General features: G+C 35.1%; 2 protein-coding genes across 2 annotated transcripts in view; one reads left to right on the top strand and one right to left on the bottom strand.

The window, feature by feature from the left end:
* Positions 1–517: 517 nt before the first annotated feature.
* LOC142329490 (flotillin-2-like) lies at positions 518–1,795 on the top strand. The gene has a single exon (XM_075374162.1). It carries the CDS (start codon positions 518–520, stop codon positions 1,793–1,795), a length of 1,278 nt encoding a protein of 425 aa, XP_075230277.1.
* A 10,129-nt stretch (positions 1,796–11,924) lies between these two features.
* The window catches only part of Taf8 (TBP-associated factor 8), a 37,227-nt gene continuing 24,654 nt past the window's right edge, over positions 11,925–24,497 (bottom strand). Inside the window, exons 3-4 of the mRNA XM_075373590.1 lie at positions 24,142–24,289; positions 11,925–12,282 (exon numbers count right to left, since the gene is read on the bottom strand). Coding sequence (XP_075229705.1) covers positions 12,017–12,282; positions 24,142–24,289 — 414 coding nt within the window. The 3' untranslated portion in view covers positions 11,925–12,016. The remainder of the gene's footprint in view (positions 12,283–24,141; positions 24,290–24,497) is intronic.

Genomic DNA, 24,497 nt, shown 5'->3' with positions numbered 1-24,497 from the left:
TCTGATCAATTTTTTTTCTGGCAATGTATCATCCTGGCAAATTTATATTTATTCGGCTTATTACCATAGTTCAGTATATCATTTTTTATATTGTATTAGTAAAAAAAAATAGTAAATTCAGCTATTCCCAAGTGAAGATTTTTGTATAGCTACTGCATATGAGAGCTACTAAACCATTCAATACAAAGATATTTGATTTATCAATATTCTAGAAAGATTGTTATCTATCTAGAGAAATCCAGTGTGTTTGAAGCTAATAGATAATGATTACAACATTAGTAATTAAAAAAAAATAATTACATAACATGGTGAAATTGAAACTACAATACACCAAAAAGATGACAGGCCTCGTGTTTTTTTTTTTTAGATGATTAACTTTTTTTTATATATATTTAAACAACATATAGATTAATTGTAAACTAGGTACAAAATTTATTTTAGAATTAGCAAAAATAAAGCCCTGTAAATATCTTTAATAATTAGTTTTCTTTTTCTTATTAAATTATAGTGATAAAAGATGGGAAAAATATATACAGTTGGTCCTAACAAAGCAGTAGTTATAGCAGGAGGCACCAGACGTACAAATAAGAAAATTAAAGTTGCAGGAAGTATATATTGTCCATCTTATTTAGCTAAAGCATCTTTGTTATCATTAAATTTAATGACATTAAATCCAGTATGTTATGATGTTGAAACAGTCCAAGGAGTACCTCTTAATGTTTCTGCAATTGCTCAGTGTAAAATAATGAACTCACCAGAGTTTTTGTTGATAGCAGCGGAGCAATTTTTGGGAAAACCACACCATGAAATAGAATCTGCAATACTTAACACACTAGAAGGTCATTTACGAGCAATTTTAGGAACATTAACAGTTGAAGAAACTTATCAAGACAGGAAAAAATTTGCAATTTTAGTCAGAGAAGTTGCTGGGAATGATGTCGCTAAAATGGGTATCCAAATAATATCATTTGTTATCAAAGATATTAGTGATAATGTAGGTTATTTATCAGCATTAGGTAAATCAAGAATTGCTGCTGCAAAAAGAGATGCTGAAATAGGTATTGCATATGCAGAGAGGGATGCAGGAATCAGAGAAGCTGAATGTGAAAAAGAATCAAATAGTGTTCGTTACCAGTCTTTAGCAAATATTGAAAATTATGCTAGATTATATCACTTGCAAAAAGCAGATTTTGATAAAGAAGTAAACTCTGCAAAAGCCGAGTCAGGATTAGCTTATGAATTAGCAGAAGCTAAGATAAAACAACAGATACGTTTTGAAGAAATAGGTATTGAAATTGCTGTAAGGAAAAAAATTATTGAAATAGAACAGAAAGAAATTGAACGCAAAGAACGTGAATTAACAGGAACAATAAGACTGCCGACAGAAGCTGAATGTTATCGTCTAGAAACTATTGCAGAAGGTAAAAAAACGAAAGTGATACAAAATGCAGTAGGTGAAGCTGAAAAAATGAAAAAAACAGGGGACGCAGAAGCTTATAACATGAAGTTACTTGGTTTGATTGAAGCGGACAAAATGACTCGAAAAGCTCTTGCATATCAGATGTACGGGGATACAGCAATTCAAAACTTAATTCTTCAAAGATTACCAGAAATTGCATCACATATTAGTTGTCCTTTATCAAAGATTGATGAGATTATATTACTTGGAGGAAATAATGATTTAATTAAAGATATAAATACTTTAACAGATATTAATAAAATTCCTTCATCTATTACTGGGTTAGATGGTAGTGTTAATTTAAAAAAATTATTAGTGTTAGATATGGTAAAATGAATTTTATAATATTCTTTTTATTCTGAAATGTTTTTTTTTATATTCAGCAGTTGAATGTTAATTATATATTTTCAATTTGGAAAATGGTTCATCTAGAACTAATATAAAATTCACTGTCAAGTTAAGAGAGATCATTTTAGAATTATCATACTGTGAGGTGATTAAAAAAGTCTAATTTTGAAAGAACCTAGTTTATATTAGACAACAAACTAGTGAAAATTATAAATTTATGACATTTTATCACTAAAATCACAAACTTGAATTTTATATTAAAACAGTCAAATCAGTAGTACTTTATTTAAATTATAAATGTTGCTTAAAAAAGTGCCATGTTTATATAAAGAGTAATTGTATTGATGAATATTTTTTATTATGTACTAAATAAACTTTTATTTTAAATCTGCACAGTGAAATAAAATTTGTTTATTATCTAAAAATTTACCATCTAAAGCTTACTCACTAGTGATATTGTAGATGTCAAGTTAATTTTTTTTTTATTATATCAAACTGTTTCTGTGAATAATAAAGTTTCATTTTATACATACTATTCCTGCTAGACTTTACATAGTCAATGTGTCTATGTAATATTCAATATCAATCTATGTTTGGAGTTAGGGATTCATTAAAATTTTCTTAATATTTTTTATAAATTTCTGTTTTATATTATACATTTTTAAATAAAATACCAGGTGTGTAAATATAAAACTGCCCATAGATGGACCTAGCTGTCAATGAAGTTACCGTCAAACTGTATCATTAATGCCATTTTATTACTTTGACAGCTAACAAAGATTTTCAACTCACAACAATACAAGTTTCATACAACAATATAGTTTTAATTAGCATTGAACATGTCAAGTTTTGTACCTTAAAACTATGATTTGCAAACAGCATTGATTTTCTGTTACCATTTAAAGAAAACTGCTGCAGAATCACATTGAATGCTTGTTGAAGCTTACGGTGAATATGCTCTTTGTAAATCACAGTGCTTTGAGTGTTTTAAAAAATTAAAAAGTGGTGATTTTGACGTGAGAAATGAAGAACGTGGAAGACCACTGAAAAAGTTTGAAGACAGCGAATTGTAAGCATTGTTAGATGAAGATGACGCTCAACCACAACAACTTGTAGATTGATTAAATGTAACATGAGAAGGAAGCCATCTCTATAAGTTTGAAAGCCATGGGAAAGGTTCAGAAGATGGGAAAATGGGTTCCATATGAACTGAATGAACAGCAAGAAAACCGAAAAACCTCTTGTGAAATGCTGCTCGCCAGGTACAAAAGAAAGTCATTTCTCCATCAAATTGTGACAGGTGATGAAAAGTGGATATATTTTGAGAATCCTAAGCATAAAAGATAACACCAGGAAAACCATCGACATCAATTTCAAGCCCAAATCACTATGGAAAGAAGACAATGCTCTGTATTTGGTGGGATCAGAAGGGTGTGATCTATTGTGAACTGCTTAAACCTAGTGAACCATTAATACTGAACGCTACCAACAACAAATGATCGATTTGAATTAAGCATTGTGTGAAAAACAATCAGAATATCAAAAAAGGCAACACAAAGTGATTTTGCTTCATGATAATGCACAATCACGTACAGCTAAACTGGTCAAGGAAACAATTGAAGCGTTCAGTTGGAAAATACTTTCGCATGCGGCTTACTCACCAGACTTGGCTCCATCTGACGACTACTATTTATTTGTATCGATGGGACACACACTTGCTAAGCAGCGCTTCACATCTTATGAAAATGTACGAAAATGGCTCGTTGACTGGTTTGCCTCAAAAGAGCAACAGTTTTTTTTGGCATGGCATTCAGAAATTGTCAGAGAGATGGAAAAAATGTATAGCTAGCGATGGACAATATTTTGAATAAAATATTTTAAATTTTATGAAAATATCATTTTCATACAATAAACTTGTATTTTCTATACAAAAATTCCAGTTTCATATTACACTCCTGTAATGAGGTTGTATTATGACACATACTGAACTTATAATAAAAATATTCATAGAATTATTTTTAAAAAAACATAATTTTTCAGGCAATATTGCAAGCATCTTAAATAACATTGCAAATTGATACAAAATTTCTAGCTGAATTACATACATTCTAGAGCAAGGAAAACCGGACATGTTAAGATATAAATTATGTAATGTTGTCATGTTTCATCCTTGAATTTAGTTTACAAAAACAGTTACAAATAAATGTTTGTAAATCGATAAATAAATGTTCTTTTAAAGTATATTTAAAAACCAGTTTGTTTTTCTATATACTTGTGTGCAGATTGAATTTTTTGAATAGATTTTTTCATTCTTCTTCAATGAAGTTGATATTAAGGATAAAGTAATAAAAATTTTACCACCAATTGTAGTGTATTAACAGATGCATACACATACACTCTCTTTATCAACTGGCAACTACAGTCAATAGTCACAACTTATGTAAAATACAAAATAAGAAAAAATACTCCGAGGCAAAACATATATAACACTATCATAATAAGAAACAATAAAATTATCAAAATGTTCAGGAAAGTAGTTTCAGGAATGTAGTACCTGGAAAGTAAGGTACTTCTTTCGTACTAACAAAATACAACACAACCTAGTAAACACACAGTAGCAATATACAAATTAAACTGCAGTAATTTCACTAAATAAACTGCCCAATACAGCCTATGTTTGGTTGACTGAAAAAACCTATAATCAGCTAATATCCATACATAAAGAAACACATGCTAAAAGGTTTTTTAAATTATATAAATTATGATGTAGCTATCAGTAGTTCCCTAGAACGATTCTGGAAGCACAATTCAATCTATGTGGATGTCTTTTTTTTTTAAGTGTGTTTATAAAAAGATTATAAATTTCATCTTTTAAGAATGGGTTACTTATTAAAACAAGCACTTTATAATAAATTTAAACTATTTTTGGTAACCAATAAAATTACCTCTCTTCCTTGTTTCACTACAACATAAAGTTCAAATGCTATAGATAACAAGTAAAACTGTATTTCAGTTATAAATTTTTGTGATGTAATAAATCTTTAATTCCCTTTTTAAATAATACATTTTTTTAGTTGGGAAGTATTAAAAGAATTAGACATTTTGGCTGCAAAAACTGGATGGATAAAAAAATTGAAATTTCTCAAATTATTATTTCTAATTATAATTAATAATAATAAATAAATAAATTATTAATTTATATTATTTCTCAAATTTCTTATTGAAATGTGAGAAATATGTTGTAATATGCTAATATGTATAAATGCAGCCAGCAAATTCAGATGATTTATGATTTGTCAGAATGTGATATGGATCCTATTTTGTATCATCTGGAAGTAATGTCAATAAATTATGAACCTGAAGTATGTATAGATTAATAATTTAAATAGTATAATTAAATATTTTAAAATTTATGTCTGGGTAGTTGAACACTTTTTGAATAAATCAGTATTTCTGAACACAACTTCTTTCAGTTTAAATGACTAGAATAAAATTTATAATTAAACATTTTCCCTCAGTTTCAAAGTTAAAACTTTATGAATTTATACAAAATAAAAAAAATTATTGTTAACAATTTTTAAGCTATATCTTGGAAAATAAATGTACAAAGTGTATGGATAAATGCTAATCGAATCTATAAAATCAAACTCAAATAATGTGTCTGCTACAGAATGTCCATAAAACTAATATTGGCAATTTTTTGTGAAAACATCAGCTCAATCACCGAGGTTAGTTGCAAAGATGAATGAAATTTTTTTTTTCATTCATCTTTGTACAATTTGGGTAGTGTATCATTAGAAAGGTTTAAATTTAAAATTAATAATAATCCAGTTTTTTACATTATTGACAGAAAGAACTAGTTACTTTTTCCACTAGTTCAGGAGGAGAGTAATTGTGATATGTTGGTTAATTTATCATATCTTCTGTGAAACCATGAAGCCAAAACTGTTAATAATTTATGAAGTGAGTATCAGATATAAAAGTGCTTGAAACAAGGATTACAAGATTCATATAATATCAGGTTCTATAACAATATTATGCAATGAAAACAATTAAAAAACAATATTACATTTTTTAGAAATGATTATGAAAATATTAACAAAAATAAATTTCAGATAATACAATAAATTAATAAACATGAAAATTAATATAATAGGCAATTTAAAACAAAGTATGGATTACATCACTAAATTCTTCACAGAATTAGTATTATTGTAGTACTTCAGAACTACTACTACTGCTATTACTGCAATACTGTAGTAGTACTTCAGAATAAAGTAAATTTTTTGTTTAAAAAAAATTATTTCAATAAAATCTGCACTAAAAACTCAAAAATAATTATTTTTCAATAATACTTTTTAAAAATAAATACCCAATTAAGGATTATTCACAGTTATGGTTGAACACGTAAGCATATGAATTTGTTCCCCCATTTCTATCCTCCTACATGAAATATTTGTATAACACTTCAAAAACAACCAAGTGTTACAGAATAAGAAAAACAAAGATTTGCGTAGTTATGTCTATGGTATATTCCTGTACTAGGGAGATACAAAACAATGCCATTCTTTCTTCTAACATTAAATCTTACCTGTATTTATTATATTTCACTGTGTAATATTAATACAAAAATTTACTCATCTTTCTTGGCCTTATTACATCCAAAATTATTAACCAACACATGTTTATAATTTAGAGAAAATACTCTTCAGTTGGCATACTTATTGCAATCACCTCATAGAAAGAAACAGGACATACAATACAAAGACATAACTACACAAGCAAATTTTACGCACATCATTTAAAAACCAAGATTTCAGTGTTCTTGAACAATATGAAATTTACAAATACAAAATTTGATTAAACATCATATTAGTTGTACAAACTCAATATACATTGAATATATTATTAAGTTATAGTCTCAAGGTGGTTTTCTAATCTTTTTAAGGTGAATGCCATTAATAAAAGTACTACTGATAATAATTACACTAAAAAAAGGTGCAACTAATAAGCTTTGAAATATCCTTTGGAACAACACATTTTATATTTTGATAATGATTAATTTAGGTTGAGAAGGTACCCAAACAAAACCGGAATCTGTACCTGATACATAATCTAGATGTAGTTACAAATTCTACCACTAGATATAGCAAGCTTCCAGTATTCTGTGGCAGTCTGCCAAATAGCATCTGTATTATTTGTAAGGCATTACATGTCAGTTTTTTGGAGTTAGTTAAACATGTTCTGTGATGGGTGATCATAAAGAAAGTTTTTGTTGAATTCTGTTTCCACTAGGGAAAATTTTGGCTGAAATAGTACAGGTGCACTAAAATACTTTTCAAAAAGGAAGCCTTAAGTAAATCAGGTCTATGAATGGTTTTCCTGTTTCTAAGAAGGAGAAATGTCATTTGAAGATCAGTTAGGATCCAATAGAAATTCCACAGTTAGGAATGAAAAACCTGGAAGAGGTCTGAAATGCAACTTAAAAAGATTTTCATTGGACTACTATAGAGATTTATGAATTAACTTTGTGTTTTGAACTCCTTGCCAATGAATTTTAACATATGATTTGAATATGAAATGTATTGCTGCATTAAGATTAGAAAAAGAATAAAGTATGAGCACTGTGCCCATGATTGTTGTATCCATCTTCAAGAGATTCATTCAAATAATAAACTGGTATTTAAAAAAAAAAACAAATTTATCCATTTTCATAAAAACATTTCAAATAAATGCAAATTATTTATCTATATAAATAAAAATGTAAATGTTTGTTCAAAATCTTAAATCTCTGAAAGTTCTTTACAAATTGCTTTGAAATTTTGACACAACTTTGCATTCAAATATGCGCGTGTATTTATAAACCTACTATTTATATACCTAAGATGTCACACCTGTGACAGGTAAAAATATGCTTTTTTTGAAAAACTGTGCCATCTGTTGGACGTAAAAAGCAATACACACTACACTAAATATTTTACGATTCCATTTCAATGTTTCTGATATTTGTGTCCGCTGTAGACTAAAAAACTACTGGACTGATTTATACAGGGAGAAAAATCAAAAAAGGTGAAGGGGAAAAGGAGAAAAAAGAAAAGGGGAAGGGGAAAGGGAAATAGAATTGGGTGAAAAAATTATGGTGAAAAAGGAAAGGGAAAATTTAAAATTTTGTAATGTTAATTTTTTATTAAAGTTTCAATTGTGTTCATTTAATCTATATACTCAAAGTATATATATATATATATATATACTCAAATCTAGCAATAGTGACCCATTGCTGGGTCTGCTAGTACAATATAAATTGTGAATTTATAATTTTACTCTCTTATGTTTATTATGTCAGAAGAGGCAAAGTTTCATTTATGAGGATATGTAAATTGCAGAGCAGCAGATACTGCGGGTCAAAAAATCTGCACCTGATACACAAGGTACACTTACATAACCAGATGGTAGGATGTGGAGTACTATGCTTACCAGTATATTATTTTTTCAATATTTTTCAACACCACAGATGTCTTCCTAACCATTTTGGATGACTTTGCTCAACAGCTGACAAACAAACATGAATAGTGCCTTTTCCAGCAGGATGGGGTGACTTGTCAAATATCTGAGAGGTCACTTGCTTGTGTTCATGAATTGTTTACTGCTGACTGAACAGTTAGTAGAGATTTACGACCACCTTGGTCATGAAACATGTGACTCATTTATAGGGAATGTTGAAAGGACGAGTGTAGCAAAACAATTGACATACAATCGATAAACTAAAGGACAATATCAGGATATGCATTAGCAGTATTATCTCGGCAGAATGGATGCAGGTGTACCTGCATTTGTTAAACAGTACACACAAGAGTTTAGGTGTTGGTGGAGACAATTTTCATCATTTACTCTGAAGATTACTACAGGTATGTTAGTTCTTAATATCAATCCTATACAGGTTACTGTAGACATTGGCAGGGCTACTTTTTCATGACTCACTATAATCTATTGGTACATAATAAAACTAACACTGGTACCATTTTTGACTGAAACTTAACTTGTAACCGATTAAAAACTTTAATTAATGTTCAGAATAGATGACCTTTAGAGATCAGAATGGATGAGTTTAGATATGGGAATTCATTAAAAACATACAACACAGATGTAAAATATAGAGAGATCTGTTTACAATCTCAATCACTGATATAAAATGTGCTTATGTTATTTTGTAAGTGACTATACATTTTAATTTAACAGTAAAATAAAAAATAAAAATGTTAATGTCAGTGACTAGATGGTAAACATACTTTTCTATATTCTACACTTGTGAAGTATGATAAAATGATTTTCTACAAATGTTGTGTGTTCTGACAATGCAAAGATTTCTGTGAAAGTATTAAATGTAGAATAAATAATAACCAGTAAGTAAAAAAAAAATATATTTTTATTAATTAATTATATTGCATATGTTTGAATAAAGTTAATTTTCATATTCTGAAATGAGTGGTCAAAAATCTGTGCAGTAGTAACTTGTACTACAAATCTTCTCCAAAAAAAACAGACAATTTATCACAATCTATTAATACATCTATCAGAGAAACTTGTTCTTTGCACAAGTCATAAGTAAAAATATTTTTTTTTGTCTTTCTAATCTGTACATTCTCTTGTCAACAGGTATGACATTTTCATTGGTAAAATGGTTGAATTAGAGTAAAAAAAAAGAATCTGTGAATGAGTGAGCTTGAGCAAATGAATGACTTCTGCTGTTTAATTTTAAAATTCACTTTAAACCTCTCCGGGTCATTATTTCAACTATCTTTTCTTTCTTTTTCTTGTTTAGCCTCCGGTAATTACTCTGAAGTACTTCAGAGTAATTCAGTCCTCTGAAGTACTGTATAACAGATAATACTTCAGAGGATGATGAATGAGTGCAAATGAAATGTAGTCTCAGTTCGACCATTCCTGAGATGTGTGGTTAATTGAAACCCAACCATCAAAGAACACCAGTATCCACAATCTAGTATTCAAATCCGTGTAAAAATAACTGACTTTACTAGGACTTGAACGCTGGAACTCCCAACTTCCAAATCAGCTGATTTGGGAAGATGCGTTCACCACTAGACCAATCTGGTGGATTATTTCATCTATATGGTGGTAATTTACTCTTATTAATTTGAAGAAACATCAATTTTAGGTTGATCTCACTACAGCAATAAAATTTGGTCTATACTTAAAAAACCGACCATTAATTAATATAAAAAAACTAAAACTACGAAAAAATTCAACTATTTTTTATTGGAACACTTCAACACCTCTCTCTTTATGATACTCAAAGAAACATTCAACTCTACAGAATGGGAGACTGCACTCTTTACACTTGAACAAAGACTAATTCCTCTTTTTGACTGACTTTTTATCTTTTTACAGCTACAAAGTACACAATTTTGAACATATTTTTCAAGTTTTATGAACTGATGGGATGATTTTGGGGATTTTATTGTAGCTGGAAGACTTCATTTACATTTTACTATTTTTCTTGAAGAGAAAGTTCCAGGTGAGCTGCGTAACATTTTTTTTTAATGTTAAATTTATAAAACCACGTTTAGGGCTGGAGACTTTATTTGAAAATAATAAAGCTATTTATAATAGTGACATTCATTACAAAGTGATAGATGTATTTCCACCACTTCTTGGATGGATGGCCATTAAGTGCTGTGATGCTTTCTCAACACCCCCAATAAATTTTGTTAGTTAGCTATAGATTGTGGACAATTTGCAGTAATTTTTTCATTCCCATGACTTGTGAATCGATCAACAGTTGTTATCAAGTTAAGAGTCAGTGTTGGTAGACAAAAGAGAGACATCTCTATTTTCATGCCAAATTGTAGCATACTGAAATGTTATATTTTGTCTGTGTTGTAATTTTAATTGTTTTGGTTTTTTAATAACTTGAGGCCAATTTTTTCTATTAGTTCTTATGGTTCCACATGCTTAAGTCCTTTTATCTTAAAGAATATTCATTAGTTGTACGCTACTAAAAAAATTATCAAAGTAAATGTGATAATTTACATGTGGACTCTAACAAGCAGCGACTATGAGAACAAGCCCAGGTTTTAATTCCCCACGTATTCAGTTTTGCTGAAGGTATTGTTTTTAAACAAAAACGTTTTTTGAAACCAATCATAGTTTCATCATGCTCAACTCTCTGTTTGAAGTTTTGAAAGTTTTTTGAAACTTTTGGTTTTATACAGTAAAGGCATAAGTTTATATAAAATATTATAATTGGGAGTCCCCCTTGCAGCATCACAGATGCATCTCTGAAATGAAGGTATTGTGACACTTTTGAAACGGTGTAGTGCCACAGCTTGTTTTTACTAACGGGCATTCAATTAAATTATTACAAAAATTATCTTCAATTTCTGAAAGATCATAAACTCCCATGTATATCTCTATCCCAATAAAGGCATTCATTTAAGCAGATGTTACAGCTCCCAGAACTTATCAATGATACTTTTTGGTTTACTGCACATATTGTTTCTGTGGCAACCATATTGAAAACTAATCACCACTGAAAAGCATTAAAAAAAAATACAACTCATTAGAACCTGGTCGTAAATCATGATTAGGGCCATAGTCATGCACAAATAAATTAGGTTCTTTAAAATTATTTGTATTTACCCAGTCAACAGCTTGACATAACATTATCACCTAAATTTTCATCATTATCGCTAGAATCATTATTGTCCGAAACATTACTAAAATTAACAAAAGAGTTACTATCACTTAAAATCACTAAATCTTTAATATCACTGTCAGAAACATGACTGGCAATCGTAGAAGTCATTTTCACGTATAATGTAAATCAACAACAAAGTTTCAAAACAAAACAGCTGTTCATATCCAAATCTGACAATTAAAAACATTGTACTGTGGTAAAAATTAAAAACAACAGTACTGTGAATAGTATTATAAAGGTTTAGTTAATAAAAATAAAACTAGATAGCAGCAGTAGCTGACGTGCAACTTTGTTCGCTTGACCAGGAGGCCAGCAAAGGGCGCTGTGCAATTTCATGCGTTATGACTGGGAGATGGTTAATAGGAAACAAGTACAAAATAAGTTCATAGTTTAAGAAAATATTATTAAATTACATATATATATATTTTTATTTTGTCAGTAACAATGATAAAAAATGCTTTCAATAAAACAATTAGCACATATGTAAAAAAAAGTCACAATAAATTAATTGGGCTTGGATTAATGGGAAGCGTTTTAATATTTCTATTAGGTGGTAATTTAACAGGTCTAAGATATGGATTATCAATAGCATCATTTTCATTTTTAACTGCTTCTTCTTCCTCTTCTTCTTTACTATTATCTTTACCACTCTTTCTTCTTTGTGGGCTTCTACATTGTTCTTCTTCTTCAAACTCAAAAACTTGATCTTTTGGTAATAGTGCATTTAAATATGGTGGAAAATTTGGTTTGCAAGCTATTACTGAAACAAAAAATTCAATAATTCTTAGATATGATAGACACTGAAAGTAAGTTCACTACTTTATAATTAGGAATACAGCAAATAGTATCTTCCTAATATACTGGGTGACTGAAAAGTAACTTTTTTTTGTTTTATGTCGGAAGTGGGAAAATTTGCCTCAACTAAACGCCCAGTAGCCTGTACATACTGGGTATGTGAGGTTCACTGCCTGCTGCAGTCGGACCCACTAAAAAACCACACCCTCATGCAACGTGATGCTGGAATTGCCACCGATGGCATAATCTCAGCACCATGTGCGTCAAAGGCACACCTCACATTCATACAAATATTTACACTTCTCATTCACACTTTATTTACAAATATATATACACTATACGATAACTCTTGATAGTGATGCCAACCCCAGACAGCAAGGCCGTGTCCTCTGGGAGCCATTAATGATGACAATGCACCCCCTGCCATCCATCCCTGAGAGCTGGCACCTCATAACCACCCTCACCTGACATCTTCACTATCCTCCATGTGTTCTTCTTCAACTAATTTTTCCCAAAGTACTCCTTGGAACCATTGAACACACATGTTCCAGCCCTCACCTGAAGACAGCATCAACTAACTGCATGACACCATCTGGTGAGTCCAAATCCTCCTGAGGTTTCTCCTCCAGCCATGTAGGGAAGCCAAAAAATGTATGCCTTACAGAATCCACTGCACCACATTATTGGCAGCTATCCGTCTGTCTTCTGCTAATTTTATGGAGGTAGACCCCAAATGACCTGTGACCCATTGGCCACTGAGCCGTCCAGAAGTCCACCTCCCCATGAGTTCTGGTAACCCATGCTGTAACATCAAGTACTTCTCTTGCCACTCTGTAAGCATTGGTGTCCTTGCCTCTTCCCTTCCTCTTATGACCCTGTCCAACCTCTTCCTGGCCACAAGGTCCAACGGCGGGACTGCTGCTGTCCAATGGCAGCAATACTGCCAGTGCCACATCAAGAGAGGCTGTTCCTCTGTACAGTTGTGCCACCCGTACGCCAACTTCCTGTACACCCTATTTAACCTCTGAGTGTTTCTTTGGATTCTAAAAGCCTCCACCCATACTGACACTGCATATAACATGGCTATCAATCGACGCCTGGAAGTTCTGGGGCCCCGACGTTGGCTATAAACCTAACCTGCGCTGAGGACATCCGCTCTGTCTTCATAACCACTTGCTGCACATGGTTGGCATATCTTTGAGACTTATGGAGCCATACCCCGCGGTACTTAGCTACATCCCTTGATGTAATCTCCAAACCATCCACTCCAACTGAGAACTGGGGCAAGGGCCACCTTCCTGCCATTACTATAATTTTGGTCTTATTAACCGCCAGCCACAGACCTTGATTTGCTCAACTGTCTCCATAGCTGTTGTCACCACGGTGCTCAACTCTTTTGCTGCCACCACTACGGCCTAATCATCGGCCTAGGCCACTAGCTCCACTTCCGGCGGTCACTTTCCGAATCAGGTTGTCATACTCTACATTCCACAGTACGAAGCCCAGAATGGACCCCAGAATACCCCACACTGCATGGGAACAACACTCTCCTCCCCTTCTTCAGACATTATTCTAAGCTCTTTACAACTCAGGTACTGCTATATCATCCTAAGCAGATATAATACAATCTTTCTTCCTTCTAACTGCCGCAGTATGGACTCCTATCTCACCTTGTTAAATGCATTGGCTATGTCTAGTAGGACAACCAGAGGAATCCTTCTAACATGTTTTGATCCCCTGGCCACTCTCTCCACAACATCCACCACTCTCTGTACCACATCAACCGAGTTTCTGCCCTTGCGGAAGCCATACTGCCTGTCTCATAATCAGCCAGTTCACTAAGAACATATTCTGATGTTCTTAGTGAAACTTTTCAATTCTGTCCTCACGTGTTTACATGTTTCTTGATTTTCTCTCCTCCTTAGTCTGGTGAGAATGCGTCTATTATGTACACGTATTCTCCACACCCCAGCTATCTCCTCCGACCTGTACCATCTACTGTCTAGGGCATATGAACAAGCTTCCTGGATGACAACATCAAGGTTCACATCCCTTCCATTTTCCTGCTGCACCTGCACCAGTCTCTCAATAAAAACCATCTGAAATTGTTGAGTATTCGAAAGCTGAAAAATCCATGGCCCACTCTGATCCTTGTGGCATGCCTCTCGCCGCCCAATGACCATCTCAATAGATAAGTGATCGCTAAGCGTCTCCTCCTCAAGAATCCACCATCGCCCAGCTCCCACCATACTATCAGTGATGAATGCCAGGTCAAGGATGGACTCTGACATTCCTCTGAGAAAGGTAGGAACTCCCTGTGTGTCGAGGCATGCCATATTTAATGACGCCATCGCCTCCCTCTTTCATTGACGGACACTCCCCCTATATCCAGGCTCTTGGTGTTAAAATTGCCTAACACAATTACGGTGCCTATGTGAGCCCTCAGCACTACCGCCAAGTCATCCAGGAATCTATTTAATGGTCAATGCTGCCATTAGAGGAGGCATAAAAACAGAAACAATCTTATCCCCAACACAAGCTCAGACGAAGCCATCACCCCTGCCCTAACGAGTGACAGCTAATCCTAGTCTCACTACCAGTAATGCAGCGTCATATCTCTGGTCTTCGCTCCAGCCACCCTCCGAAATCACGGCATAGTTTGGCTCTGACACTGCCAATATGTCTCCCCCAACCCCCCTGGTAATAGCCCATAGGAGGTCATGGGAACATCTGCTTTTGTTAACATTTAATTGAATTATTTTTAGTTCCTCACACATTATCCACTGCTTTCATAGTGGCCCTCCACACCACATTTTCTACACCTCGCTTTCTCTTGGCATCCCACCTTGATATGCTCTTCCTTGCCACAGTGGAAGCACCTTTATCTGTCTGGGTTATTACAAGAGGCTGCCCTGTGACCCAGATCCCAGCACTGGTAACATCTCTCTTTGTCCACAGTCAGGGCCACCCTGCGCGTGACCATGCCTATTCACACGCCCCCCTTCTGTAATAATTTCTCTGCTTCACCCTTATAAATCACTAATGAAGCCACCTGAATATTTAAGTAGGCTGGCCTCAGCCTAAAACTCAAAATCTCCAGAACCGCATGATAGAAATTAGTTTTTGCAACCCCCCCCTTCAAAAGCGTGGGGGGTATCAAATTTCATGTTTTTGTGTGCTCTAACCACTTTTTTTGGCTTTATTTTGGTGATCAACTTTTCTTGGAAAATGGAGAAACGTAGTAGGAGCCAATAGCACCAGGCTCTGCAATAGGCGTACAGTTTGAGGGACTCTACAGTGACTGAGTCGACTGAGGTGGCATCAGCGGAGGAAAAGAAGCCGCTCTGCCAAGAAAGTAATTGCAGTAATGAAGGTGGAGGAGAGGCTGGAAGGAACCCCTAGAGGTGAATTGACAAAGTATGTGAAAAAGTTACTTAGCGTGGGCGGAATGCTTAGTAAGCACGTGGACAAAAGTCATACAATCAGGGAGTTGAAGAATCTGGCTGGGGATATGGTGAGAGTGGTGGCAGAATTTTGCGGATTCAAGGAGTCACATCCATTTGAGGGAAAGGCAGAGAGTAAAGAGGTGGCATGCCAGACTAGGGTGGATGTCGGGGACAGTGAATTAGTCCGGCAACTTGAAGAGGGAGTGAAGAATAAGGATATAGATGTTCTGGTGATAGTGAAGTGGAACAGGGAATGGTTCCTTAAGACTGTGGAGATGAAAGAACCAGTTTTCTCAGAAAGGAGAAGGATTTGGTTATATTGGACTTGGCTAAATTGAAAAGTGGATTCTCAGAGTCCATCTTCAGAACGGCTCTGAGAATCAAGGATTTGGTGGTGGCGGGACAGCTAAAGGCAGGCTAACTTCTTGCCTGTTTGGAGATGGCCACAATTTTGCAAGGAGAGGATGTGGAGGACTATTAAAGGAAGGTGTTCACCCTAGTGATCGATTCATCAATAGGGGAGGGGAACATCATTCATATAAGAAAGGGAATTGTGGAAATATTCCTGCATGTCAAACACGATGTAGTTTTTGCAATGGGGAATAGTGATGTTGCCCATGACACTAGGAAGGTGCTGGAGTTTGCAGGTCGCAGAACCAATAGCACAACTGGTCTATATATTGAGAGAATGGCCAAAAGTAAGACCAAAAGAGATAGATCGGTCAGCAGAGTTTAAAAGCATCCAACATTCACTTTGGTTCGATATGGCTTCCATTTGTAATGCAACATACATCCCACCTAAAGTCAATTTCATTCCAGACTGTAGCCAGCAAGTCAGGCGTTACCTCTGTAGCTGCAGCGTTAATTCAAAGTCTTAGCTCAACAAGGTTGGCAGGAATTATCCTGGGAATCGAGTATCAAGAAAATCTCAGACTTCTAGGTGGTAGTGAGGTGGTGCCCCTTCTTGTAGATAGTAATGGTGTTCATGTTGGTCATCATTGTCTAACTGAGTAAGATAATTTCCAAGCATGTCCAAATAAACAATACCATTTTCAATTGTCTGCTGGAAGAATGGGCTGTATAGTCTTTGTTTGCTCAGGGAACAAAAATCATTGATCATAGGGGTATGAGGTATGTGCTGCATAGTTTCATGAGGGTTTTCGCTACCCCATATTCTGCAGTTACGAGCGACTCATCATTAAAAATTACACTGTCTAAAAATATATCATTGTTTGCAATTCAATCAATCATTTCCACAAAAAACCGCAGGCAAGCAATTTTGTCATCATCTGTAATGTGGTGAACCATGATTAGTTTGGATAGCTTAGGTGCAATTGTTTACATAATATAAACAAACAATCATCTGTGAATTGCCTGTCTCACGTGGACACATGTCAAATTTATTTCTTTGGAGAATGTGCAAAGCTTTCTCTAAGTTGTTCCACAACAGCTTTAGGGTTGCGTGGGAGTCATGGTGATTTTGTAGGTTTATCACACCTAAGTATTGTAGGTTTATGCCCAGAGTAAATTGTATGCCTACCTGGAGGCTCCTACCATATTCTCTATGAAAATTTATATTAAAATTGCAGTTGCTGACTGCAAATCGTAAAACCAAAACACAAAGCGAGCACATTGTTCAGGCTATCAACAAAAATTACCTTATGAAGAGCCAAATGTAATGAACATACCAAATTTACAGCAACCTTAATGAAAACTTACCAATTTACATAGCAAGTTCTTTTGAATTCATAGATTCATTATCATTTATTAAAATATTATGTTAAGCAGTACAAAACCTTCATATTTATATTAAAACATAGATAAGAGTAATTTAAATATGAAATGTATTTAACATAGTAAGCAAATGTATATATTGAACGGTGTTTAAATGTATTTAATATAGTTATTATGATGAAGAATCAGTTTCAACATATGAAAATAATGGATTGTCTGAGACAGTAATTTAATAGCAGATGATGAATCTATGGATTCCAAAAGCGCTTGTGTAAATCTGTAAATTTACATTGAGCTCGGCATTAATTTATTGGGTCATGACTGGTTTTTTTTTGTTGTAATTATTGATTGTAATAGATTGGGCAATATTTTTAATAAAATTATATGTGAACATATATATATACACACACACACAAGTTGATATGTGTCCAGGGATATGGAGAAAAGAAGGTTGAATATGCATTGTAGAAAATTATTCTGGTATATTGTAATATATTTTTTCTAACTCCTAAACCATGGCAAAAATAATTAATGAAAATGAAGGAGAAGATTGAACATAGGCTAATTTATTCCATGAGATACTAGAAACTGGAGCAACATCTATTGATCATATCTGGATCAATAAAAGATTGTGACAAACTGACAGGCGCATAAGCAGAAACCTGAAAAGATGACTGGAGAAACTTTCATAGGAAAACAAAACAATTATTGAAGACAGCAATGGCAAAGTGTCAAAGCAAACTGGTTTTTGTCATAAAGTTTTTAGTGACAGACAAAGCATATCAGTCTACAAAATGTGAGCAGAAACCATTACTGAGTAATTTAAAAAGCCGTTCCATAATATCTTTAAACTGTGAGATCAACATTAAAAACTGAGTATCATACATTTAAGATTTTTGTCACCTGTACCACATGTGGTTTTTGGGCTCCAAAAATGAAACAATTTCAAAATCGTATGATTTGGTGGCCATTTTTTTTAATGAAGTACACTCGATAACAGTCCAATTTTTTTTTTATAAATACTACTAGTACCTAAGGGTTAAAAGGTAAAAACTGGCCTGTTACCCTAAGCTTTCATTATTTATTTTGGGCCCAAAATTAGAAAAAAACAACAATTTGTAAACATAACTTAAGTAAACATTACAAGAATTGATTATGTAACAAAATGAATTTTGACTTCACTAAGATGAAGTTCCATGTTTATCTTTCCAAAAAGCCCTTTCTGACCCTCTGTATGATGTAAAATAAGGATGCTACAGTTCATGGAAAAGTGACAAAAATGGCTGTTTTTACCTGTTGGTGAGTTGAGCTAGAAAATAGTTTATTACTTAAGAAAAATTTTTTTTAAAAATATAAAATAATATTTTTTGGCCACTACAAGGTAGGTAGTTGTCATGTAACAAATATCATCAAAATCAAAAATAGTGATGGAATAAAATTTTTGAAAATTTGTTGAATTAAAATAAAATACCCCAGAAGTTCCCATAATTATTTGTTGGTAACACCCACTAGCATTCTCCTTCTTAATAAAAATAATTGTACAAAACAGTTTAACCATACTATCAGTTCATCATCTGAAGTCATTAAGTACTGTTCTTGAAAAATACAGGAGATGGATGTATTTAAAATATATGATGAATTATTTCAGTCCGTCATTGAGTCATAAGGCTAAGGAGTTTGTGACAAGAGTACAGGAAAAATCTGAGTCTAGCGAAATGGAGGTGCAAGTCATTATTGAGAAAGCACCAGACACAGACAATATAAAAACTGTACCTGTAGAGCCTCCAAAAGCTCAGAGAACAGCTTCGGTGAGAGCGTCTCTTTCATCCAGCCCCAGCACACCCTTAGAGATCGAATCCAGTTCATCAGCTGCCGAAAATGCATCGCTTGCGAGTTTAGATTCAATAGCAATGATTTTAACTGCACCAACGAAGCTTTCATCATCTGATGTCAGCCGGAGAACGTCATTGGTATTAGAAAGAGAAGAAGAAGATGCCATGTCAGAGGCTTCAGACACACTATCATCAGAAGTTGAGGTTGTAAGAAGAATGGAAAAACAGTACAAGAAAGGATGGCCGAAAGGAAAGCCTAGGCGTTAAACATTAGGATTCCAAAGTTGTATGAGAATGTGGGATGAAAGCCTAGGCGTTAAACATTAGGATTCCAAAGAAGTGGGATGGGGCTAATGACCAAAGTAGTCAATAATAGTAATAATAATAATAGTAATGCTAATGCTGATGACGACGACGACAACAACAACCCAACAAACAACAACAATAATAATAACAACCGACAACAACAATAATAACAAAATCCCCCAAAGTAAATCCATCTCCACGTCCGGATCAGTAACATCTACGATCCACATCCGGGGGGGGGGAGGGGACAACGGCTGTGTACTTCTCTCAGACTTGCACGATACTTCAAGCTGTCTAACGGAGCTATGGTCAAAGTCCATTCTAGATTATGTGTTCATGGGAGTATGGATCACTGTTGTTTTTCATCTCGAGACTGAACTCCCCTGCGTGTTTGCCGTGCTCGGAGACCTGCATCGCTGGAAATAGGGATCCTGGCGCTTGAGTGAAACCTCACCATTGGTCTGGAAAACCACGGATAGATGTAGCAATACAGCGTTTTGGCCCTACTTTAGCTAAGCAGGAGGCTGGTTTGCTAGCCACTGCCGGTCAATCAGCTCGTTTACGACTGAAACTTCCGCTTGCGGAGGAGACAGGTAAACAGGTGAGAGCCCGAGATACCTTGGCAGGATTAGTTTCTTGTTTCGGGTGGATTGGGATCTATATCTGTCTGGTAGCCCTGGTGGGCGTCCCGAATGTGTGGCTCCGTGGTGGGTGGGGAGCCAGAGACGAATTATTCTGTAACACTATTATGGAATCTAAAATTTTAAACCCTTGTTCGGTAACCCAAAACAACCTTGAGGGCAAACGCTCTCGTTCTGAAGTCTCTCCTCCTTCGACGTCATTGTCGAAGAGAAAGAAAAGTGCAGCTGTACGACATGCACTGATAGTTCCATCAACAGGAATTCCTCGACCGAAATATCTTGTTATTAGAAAAAACTATGGATCAGAAAGCGGTTTTCGAACATTATTCCCTTTGTCATAGCTAAGGAACTCGCTACGAAAGCTGGTGGACCAGTTAAGGAAGCTAGAAAGATCCAGGCTGGATTATTCATTGAAGTGCTGAACGACATACAATTGGCGAAATTATTAGAAATGAAACAATTGGCGAACATTGACGTTACTGTGGAAGCTCACGGCACACTCAACTGTTGTGACTTACTTAATTGTAGTGAAAAGGAGATTGTTAGTGAGATGGCATCGCAAGGCGTCATCGCATGTAGGCGAGTGAACATGAGAAGGGATGGTGACGTGCTACCCTCTTCTTCTCATGTCCTTACTTTTAATAAGCCATCATCATTGTCTGAAAAAATAAGGGCTGGAATCCATTGGTTGGATGTGTGCACCTATATCCCACCGCCAATGAGGTGTTTCAAATACCAATGTTTTGGTCATATCTCGGACAGATGCAGTTGTGAAGAGATTTTTGCGTGTGGCCAAGCAATCCATGAAGGTGAACCCTGTAAGGAAATCCCTTTATGTGTGAACTGCGGAGGACAGCATTCAGCAAGGTCTAGGAATTGTCCTGCTTTTAAGAAAGAGATCGCGATACAAGAGACAAAAATCCCAAGAAAATTAATTATCTTGAAGTGAAAAAATTGGTTAATGCACAGACGCCGGACAAAAAATCCTTTGCGCAAACAGTTGCGCCTAGCGCGGATACGTCTTCACCACAATTAATTGATAGCTTACTCAAGCAATTGACACCAGTTCTAACTACGGTTTTAGAAAAAATATATGGAAAGGAAATTTGCTACAGTTGAACCAATGCCGTCAACTAGTAGTCAGCAGTTGAACATCATCGCCAAATCAAATAAACCATTGATGTTGCAAACACGACAAATTACTGAGGAGATTGAACGCAGCAGTGAGAAGCAGTCCAAAGCTAATAATACGAATACATCGAGTTTATCAAAAGTCAAATGTCCTCTGGAAACTTTACATCTCCCGCAAGGAGATAAGCCACCAAAAGGACAGAGGCTGCAGAAGAGCGGTACCTCTGTTATAGTCAACTTAGAAAAAATGGAAACGACACAAGGCGTGACAGCGCTGCTGACAATCATGGATCTTCGACCAGATTGTCGACACCAGCGAATCCTAGTCTCACACAAAGCGCAACTCTGCCAAACCCTGAGACTGTGTTAGTCTCAGGTGCAGAGAGTGACTGCGGTTCTGTGGAGTCGCTAACTGACTCAGGTTGTACTGTAACTACGAAGAAGAAAGAGGATGGCCAAAGGGTAAGCCACGCTTGTAAAGTTAATGGAGAATATAATACAATGGAATATTAATGGTCGTGTCTCGCACCTACCTGAGCTTCAACCACTTATAAATGAGCACAACCCTGCATGCGTGTGTCTTCAATAAACACACTTTAAGCCAGAACATGATTTCCGTTTATGTGGATATGATGTGATACATGGAGATGTTGTATATAATCGACGAGCAAGCAGTGGTGTTGCCACTCTTCTGCGTTCACATCTGTCTTTTCAATGAATACAACTAAATACTAACTACGTTACAAGCTGTCGCTGTACGTTTATCATCTCCAGTTGAAGTCTCCGTCTGTAACATATATCTGCCGGACGGCAATTGGAACATTGACGATCTGCTAAACTTATATGGCCAACTACCACTGCCGATGATTCTGGTGTGGGATTTCAATGCGCATAACCTGCTTTGGGGTTCACAACAATTGGGAAGTAAGGGCACAATGTCGAAGAATTTATATTGAACACCGAGCTACTCCTGTTAAACAAAGGTACGGGAACATTTTTCAACATATGAAATGGTGAAACTTCGGCCATAGATTTGTCATTTTGCAGTCCAGTATTGTCGCTTTCCTTAGACTGGAACGCTGACAGACACCTTCATGGAAGTGACCACTTTCCGATTGTAATTACAACAAATATACAGCAGAAGGCACCAAAGTTTATTCAGTGGTGGTGTCTTAAACATGCCGATTGGGTTAGCTATACAGACAGCGTCATTATGCCAAGTTGTACTGGAAACATCGATGAGGATATAACAGAGGCAACGCGGGCAATTTTAAATTCAGCAAAGGAAAACATTACTTAAAACCACCCCAACTTCGATGAAACCAAGTGTACTGTGGTGGGGAGTCGAAGTAAATATAGCAATTAGCAGGAAAAGGAAAGCTTTCAATTTGTTCAGGAAACGTCCTACCCTGGAGAATCTAATATCTTATAAAAGACATCATGCCTACACCAGATGCACCATATTGCCTGTGAAAAAGGCATCCTGGGAAGCATACGTATACTCCATCGATAGTAACACATCTGCTACGCAAGTATGGAAGAAGGTTAAGGCCATAGCTGGCCGGTCCAATAGCTGTTCATTGAACGCGCTCAAACAAGCTGGTGTCGTTGTAATCGATCAACAGGCTATTATTGAATTGTTGGCCGATTAGTTCGAAGCTGTGAGTAGCAATGAAAATCATCACATCGATTTCATTCGCATCTCAAGAGATGTGCCATCTCAAGATGATGGCTTGCCGGCAACTGCATCTGTTTATAGAGCTGAATTGTATCCATTTGGTAAGCTCTGAGGTATTGTGAGCACTATGATGTATCATCCTTTTTAATCTGCAGCGACTCACTAAGTAGGATTCAAACACTGCAAGATGCGTACTCGACGAACCCCTTAGTGAAAATGCACTACTTCAGGTGCTTAGCAAGAAGGAGCAACAGAGCATATTGATGTGGATCCCTGGAAACTCCGGTATTGCTGGTAACAAGGCTGCGGATGAGGCAGCTCGAGTGGATGCTGAGGAGCCTGAACCTGAGGGAATACCTGTCAGACCTGGTGATGTTAAGTGTTACGTGTCTGTCTGTGTCAAACGTGAATGGCACAGAGTTTGGAGTGGGTTAACCACAAAACTTAATGCCGTGAAAGACTCTCCTTGCAAGTGGACCATTCCACTTCCGATCAAAAGGAGAGACCAGGTAGTTATAACATGGTTGCAAATAGGACATACAAACCTAATGTCTAGTTATATGTTGACTGGCGGCATTCAACCTCTTTGTGAGGAGTGTCAGTAACCATTGACAGTCAAGCACTTATTGGAGGATTGCATCGTACATCGTGGTCTGCGTCGTCAATTCAAAATAGGAGGAATAAAGAAAATTTTGAGAAATGAGGAATGTGCTATTAGAGACTTGCTGCTTTTTCTTTATACGGCCGGACTCCTCAATTGTTTTTGAATTTAATTTTCGAAGGCATGTCTTCGACATATACTCTGTGTCAAGAGCGGATAGTTAGATTTTCCCTTTCTTTGTTTTATTTTTATTTTTTTTGCACCCTATTCAGATGTGTAAATGTGTGTGAATGCTATTGTTTATTCGTACTTTTTATTTTGAGAATAGACAACGGATAATGATCTTGGCAATCAATGCCCAATGACAAAAAAAAATAAAAATAATAATACATTAATAATAATATTTGTTGGAATGTATATATAATACCGAATAAAGTTTTTACAAAAATACTTACATGGAAATATATTATCCTGTGTTAAAAATAAACTATCAGTCTCACCAGTTCTTGACACAAAACGATTCAAGGCACGTTCTAAATCTCTTTTTTGTGTAGCAGCCTTCTCTCTAATTGCTTCATATTCAGTCACAGGTTGTTTATGAGTCTGAAATAAAAAGAGTATCATTCATACATACTAATGCTTACTGATTAGAATAAACACTAATAATTAAATAATTAAATAATTAAAACTAATAATAATTACATCTGCCAAAATACTGTACGACTGTAAACTAAAACCAGACAACAGTCAGTGAAATTAGGGAACAATTTCTTTATTTTTTCAGCAACAATAGATTCCTATTATGGGGTTA

This window comes from Lycorma delicatula, chromosome 8, assembly GCF_047948215.1.
Source record: "Lycorma delicatula isolate Av1 chromosome 8, ASM4794821v1, whole genome shotgun sequence".
Taxonomy (NCBI): Eukaryota; Metazoa; Arthropoda; class Insecta; order Hemiptera; family Fulgoridae; genus Lycorma; species Lycorma delicatula.
This window is presented reverse-complemented; position numbering and strand designations above follow the sequence as displayed.

Coding starts and splice junctions, on each gene's coding strand:
- LOC142329490 (XM_075374162.1), top strand. CDS start 518: ATGGGAAAAATATATACAGTTGGTCCTAACAAAGCAGTAGTTATAGCA.